The following is a 5,457-nucleotide window of genomic DNA, read 5'->3' as shown; positions in this document are numbered from 1 at the left end:
CTCTCACTGGCTGTCTTCCTGCTGCAAGGGAAGCAGAATCCGTCACATTCATCCCTGGGGACTCAGGGGTACTGGGCCCCCCCAGCATTTCCACCCTCCTCCCCCCTGCGCTGAGACTTGTTCTGCTCTCTGGTCGCCCCCCGTCAGGCCCGCAGGGTGAGCTTCTGACCCACCCAGCAGGGACGTGGGGTGGGGGCAGCATGAGGAAAGGGGCGGGGGACTCCCTGAGGGGATGGGAAGGAGACCCTGGCCCTGCCCCACTCTCCTGCATCTGCTCCGGCTGCTCACCATGTATCCCAGGAGCTGATGGGCCTGCCCATGCAGGGCGTGGGCCAGGACCAGCCCGGCCTGGCTGGGGCACCTCAGGGGGGAGCGGGCAGCGAGCAGAGCCTTGTCTAAAAAGCAGTTCTCCTGCTCTGGCGTGAAGAGCTGCCCAAAGACCTGAAATCAAGAGCACGGGAGGTTTCAGCTGACGGCCCAGAGCCCGGCCCCAACTCCTGGGGCTAAAACAGCTTCCTCCTTCTGCAAACTCCCTTCCAGACCCTGCACCCAGACGCTCTCCTCACCCTGCACCCCAACCCCTGCCCCAGGTCACACCTTCCTCCTGCCCCCAAGACCCTCCCAGACCTCACCCCCCTCCGCACAACAGAGCAGCCCTAGGCCACTGGCCAACATCTTGGAGCGACCTCCATCAAAAAGTGTTGCCCCCCCCCCGCCCTGCTTCCCCTTCTATGGGAGATCCGGGGCAAGGTGCGGCGCTGCCCCTCGGAAGCGCCGCCCCTTTGAAACGCCGGGACAGCGTCACAAAGGGGCAGCGCCGCCCTGTCCACGGCTCGAATAGTCGAGGGAAAATGCATCGACCATTCGATCAGCGACTCCCCGCTTCCCACCCCGCGTCCTACCCGCACGAGGGCCCCAGCCAGCCCCACCCCCGAGCCCTGCCCTGCCCTGGCAGCGCGTCCTTACCTCTCCCACCCTGACGGTGTTGCTATGCGCCAGGACCCATCTCTCCTTATAGTAGTGCCTGCACCACAGGTCCTCTGCCTGGTGGATGTTGAGGCCTGCAAGAGACAAACCAGGGTGATTCTGCTGGCAGGTCTGAGCCCTTCCCCTCCCACGGGTCCCTGCAGGCATCCCTGGGCAAATGGAGGGGCACAGGGGGCAGAAGGGGAACACAGAGGGACGCATCCCCCCTTGGGCCAGTCTGGGGGAAAAGGGCTGGGTCCCCTCCCCCCGCCGCCGGCACCCTCAGGGTGTCCCTGGGGCCCAGGTCCCGGCTGGCTTCCTTACCCCTGTGGTGCAGGAGGAGGCGGTACAGGCTGTGCACCCCCTTCCGGGCCAGCCGGCTGACGTCTTCGGATGGGTCCGAAATAAAAAGGCCCAGCTGGGCCACGTGGTGACCCATCCTCGGCCAGTCGGCGGAGTTCTGAGGGGAGAGAAGAGGGGGGGTCCCTCAGCATCCTGGGGCTGCACGTCCCATGCTAACGGCCGCCGAGGCGGTTCTGAGCTCGGGGACGGACAGAGACACCTCCCGGGGCGGGGCGGGGCGGGGCGGGGCGGGGCCGGCCTTGCGAGGAGACAGCCCTGAGCAATGGCCCCGACTGAAGGGTCACTCCGGGGGTGGAACAAGGGGATCCACTGACGGCCACTCCCCAGTCTGGGGCCCAGGTGCCCCCCGGAAAGGCCCAGGGTCGCCCCTCCCCGGGGAAAGGAGAACGCGGCCCATTCCCGGCCCATTCCCAGCTCCGCCTCCCGGGGACGCTCCCAGCCCTGCGCCCTGCAGCCCCAGAGCCCCCGGCTCCGAGGTCACTTACCTCAAACCCCGGGAGGGTGGTGGCGACTCCCAGCAGGGCCGTGGTGCTGCCAAGGGCCCTGGCTCGCTCCTGGGGCAGGCGGGACTCCAGCCACGGGCTCAGGTGCTGGGGGGGAAAGAGGCAGGTCAGGACCCGTAGGGAGGCGCCGGTTCTGGGCAGAGCCTGGGGCTCCTCTCAGACTGTGCCCCCCCCCAGCCACTGACACAGCTCCTCTCTCGGCCCCCCGAGGAAGCAGGGACAATGGCCCCGTCCCCCCCACGGGGCTCACCTCCATGATCAGCTGCAGCCTGGCGGTGTCTGGGGACTCGGCGAGGAGGCTTGCCAGTAGGGCCTGGAGGTCGACGGGAAGGGCCCGGATGAACTGCTGCAAGACAAGGGGGAGCCCTGGGTCAGAGGGGGGTTGGGGAATCCAGGCCACCCGCTGGCCCCGGGGTGCAGCCTTGAGCAGGGTCTGAGCCGCCTCGCAGAGCAGGGAGGAGCCCAGGCTGGGCATGGAAGGGACGGGCCCCCAGGGAGAGCAACGGGAAACCTGGAGGGAAGGATCCAAACCTGCAGCTTCTTCTCTCCCTCTGCCCCCACCCCCACTCCTCTCTGGAGCTCCAGCCCAGCCCGGGAGCAGGGCCCGGAGGGACGTACCTGCGTGTGGATGGGCTCCTGCTGCCAGTCCCCAGACACAGTCTGTCCCACGGCCGCCCTCAGCAGGGGGTTCAGGAGCTGGGCCTGTAGGGGAGGCTGCAAGGTGCTGGCAGGAGAGAGGGGCAGAGACTGTTAATTCAGCAGCAGGGCTGTGTCCAGACTCAGGGGGTTTTTCGGGAAAAGTAGCCTTTTTCCGAAAAAACATCACCTGCGTCTAGACTGCAGTCGCGTTCTTTCGAAATTAAATCGAAAGAACGCGGCTTTTCTTTCCACGGCGGTAAACCTCATTTCACGAGGAAGAACGCCTGCTTTGGAAAGTGCTTCTTTCGAAAGAAGGCGTTCTTGAATGGAACTAGGGCTTCTTCGAAAGAGAGCATCCAGACTCACTGGGTGCTCTCTTTCGAAAGAGGCTTGCAGTCTAGACATAGCCCAGGAGACAGAGACTTTCCCACTCCCTGGTCAGGGGATCTGCTCTGGGGGGGAGTCGGCGGGGGGGGGGGGTCGGTACCTGAGGCTGCAGGCGGCGTTGAGGCAGTCGGCCAAGACCAGTGGGGGGGGGGAGTCCTCCATGATCTCCTGTGAGACCCAAGGAGACAAAGGGGCATGTGAGGCTGGGGCCCCCAAGAGACGCTCACACGGCCAGCGCCCCCACCCTGCAGGATCCAACCCCACTGCCTCCTGCTGGCCTGTAGCCCCCCTGCCTGGCACAGGGCCTCTCCCAGCACCCCCCTCCCAAACCGGGACCAGCTCAATCCTTGTCCCCAGGCCGTCTCCTGCCCCTCACTGCCCTGGTGACCAGCCTCTGAACCTCCTCATCCCTGCTCCCCAGGCGCATCCTCAGCAGCCCGCTCTGCTAACCTTCCAGCTCCCCCCCCATGGCCCGGGGAGACCCCTCCCTGTTCCGAATCCCCCTCCCTGTCCAGCACCCCAGACCTGCCCCATTTCTGTGTCCCTCCCTCCTCCAGCATCCCCGCCCACCCTCCCCATGTCCACCTCCCCCTCCCCCTCCAGCACTCCTGGCCCCACCCATCCCATTTCCAGCACCCCCACCCGCCGCCATGGCCCAGGCAGACCCCTGTCCACCCCACGTATCCCCTCCCCTCCTCCCGGCCGCCGCCACTCGCTCACCACGATCCTGGCCATCATGGTGTCCTTGCAGCAGCGCGGCGCCAGGGTGTCCTCGCCCCTTTGGAGGGCGGCGAGGCAGGCGGGGGGGACGGCCAGGAGGAACCGCTGCAGGGCGGCTGGGCTCTGCACCCCAGAGAGAGTCTGTGAGCCTGGGGCCTGCCTGCCCCCCACGGACAGCTGCAGGGCTCAGGCCTCCCAGGAGTGGAGGTGGGAGCTGCCGGTTGTCCAAGCACCCACACTCCCCCCCCAACTGCTGCCTCAGGCTTGTGGGGGCCCAGCTGGTGCATGACAAGAGACCTCAGTTTGGGGGGCCCAGGTCATGCAGGAGAAGGGGCCCCAGGGGGATCCCCAGGGACAAGCCCCTCCCGGAGGGGGGGACGTGCTGGGAAGGGGCCGGACAATCTCGGGTCCCCCCCGTGTGGAGAAGGTTCCTACCGTGTCCCGGGTGTGGAGCTGCTCTTCAATATCATAGATGGCCCCTTCCTCCACCCGGGAGTCCATCCGCTCCTGGCAGAGCTCCGCCGAGGCGCAGGGGGGCTCTGTGCGGGAGGGAAGGGACCAGGGTGACTCCAGCGGCCAGCAGGGGTCACGCGCCCCCATGTCAGGGACCCAGGGCAGGTTGGGCCCCACACGCCCCTCGCAGGGACCCATCCCCCTTCCACCCTCACATCTGCCAACGCCCTCAGCAGAGCCCCCACCAGGAACAAGAGAGCCAAGCAGCAGCTCCCGCCCCCATCCATTGCCCTGGCTGCGGGGCAGACACTGGGGCTGCCCCTCCCCCCCCGTGTACTGGGTGAACCCCTGGGCCCAGCATGTTCACGGCCCCTCACCTGGGTCTGAGCGGCTGCAGGAGGTGGCCCGGCTGCAGCTGGAGGCCCAGGCGCTGCTGCTCACTGAGCTGGACCCACAGCTGCAGGGGCTGGTGCGGAGAGGCTGGGGGCTCCCGGAGACTGGCAGGTCCCCGGGGGCCGGGCAGGGCGATGCCCCCTGGTGGTAATGGGGGCTGGGCTCCTGGGGCAGGTGTTTCTCTCCACAGAGGAGGCCCCAGAGCCACCCTACCCGGCTTCCCCGCTGGGCTGGGTCCCGCCTTCCCAGCCGCCTCTGGAGCCAGGTCCGGAGGGGCCTGGCCGGTGGGCGAGTCGCCCCGAGCTGGTGGGATTCAGCTTCCCCGCCCGCGGGGACGGAGGAGCTGCTTCCCACCGGCCCTGGGGCCATCTTCAGGGCTTTCCGGAACCACAGCCTGATGTGTTTGGCCATGCTGCAAATGAGGGGAGCAAAGGGGAGCTTGGGGCGCAGCCTGCAGAGCGAAATCCAGGGGTTCCAGCGCCCCAGAGCGACTGCCCCCAGCCCCCAAATGGCCCCTTGCTTATCGGCTCGGTCTTGCACAGGCACTTCTGGCCCTTGACCGAGGGCTGGGCCTGCCTGGAACCCAGCCGGCCCCGGGCAGGATCCAAACCCCTGGGGGCTCTTACCTTCTGCAAAACGCTGTCCGGATGTGGAACTCACAGAGGACAAAGCAACTGTGAGCAGGAGACGCACCAGAGCTAAAGCAACCGGGGGTCTCCAAAGTCCCCTGGGCCCGCCCCCCCCTTTTCTCAGCCTGAGATGTGGGTTCCTCTGTGAGGTCACCACCTCCCCACCTGCCCTTTGCCTGATCTGCTGAGGGCTGCCCAAAGCCCCTGTGAGGTCACTGCCCCCCCCACCTCACCCTGCCAGGCAAATGTCCTGCCTCTGGCCACCCCTCTGGGAAGTTGGAGCCATTCCTAGGGGTCCCCCCCACTCCCTGACTGGGCATCCTGCAGCCAGCAGCTCCAGTAGCCCCATAGGCTGCTCCCTGCCCTACACTGCAGGCTTCTTGCACAAGAACTGTTTCACACCG

General features: G+C 67.0%; 1 protein-coding gene and 1 long non-coding RNA gene across 2 annotated transcripts; both read right to left on the bottom strand.

The window, feature by feature from the left end:
* Positions 1–964: 964 nt before the first annotated feature.
* Positions 965–1,944, bottom strand: LOC142825908 (uncharacterized). Its single transcript, XR_012900233.1, has 3 exons — positions 1,815–1,944; positions 1,291–1,426; positions 965–1,061 (listed from the first exon to the last, which is right to left on the bottom strand). It is a non-coding gene; the product is annotated as an uncharacterized LOC142825908 (long non-coding RNA).
* Positions 1,945–2,090: 146 nt separating this feature from the next.
* Positions 2,091–5,154, bottom strand: LOC142825912 (uncharacterized). Its single transcript, XM_075918074.1, has 6 exons — positions 5,051–5,154; positions 4,409–4,836; positions 4,014–4,117; positions 3,579–3,701; positions 2,959–3,026; positions 2,091–2,556 (listed from the first exon to the last, which is right to left on the bottom strand). Exons 2-6 carry the CDS (start codon positions 4,833–4,835, stop codon positions 2,091–2,093), a joined length of 1,188 nt encoding a protein of 395 aa, XP_075774189.1. The 5' UTR covers position 4,836; positions 5,051–5,154.
* Positions 5,155–5,457: the final 303 nt, after the last annotated feature.

This window comes from Pelodiscus sinensis, unplaced genomic scaffold (assembly GCF_049634645.1).
Source record: "Pelodiscus sinensis isolate JC-2024 unplaced genomic scaffold, ASM4963464v1 ctg93, whole genome shotgun sequence".
NCBI lineage: Eukaryota > Metazoa > Chordata > Testudines > Trionychidae > Pelodiscus > Pelodiscus sinensis.
The sequence above is the reverse complement of the archived record's forward strand: the minus strand, read 5'-3'. Positions and strand labels throughout refer to the sequence as shown.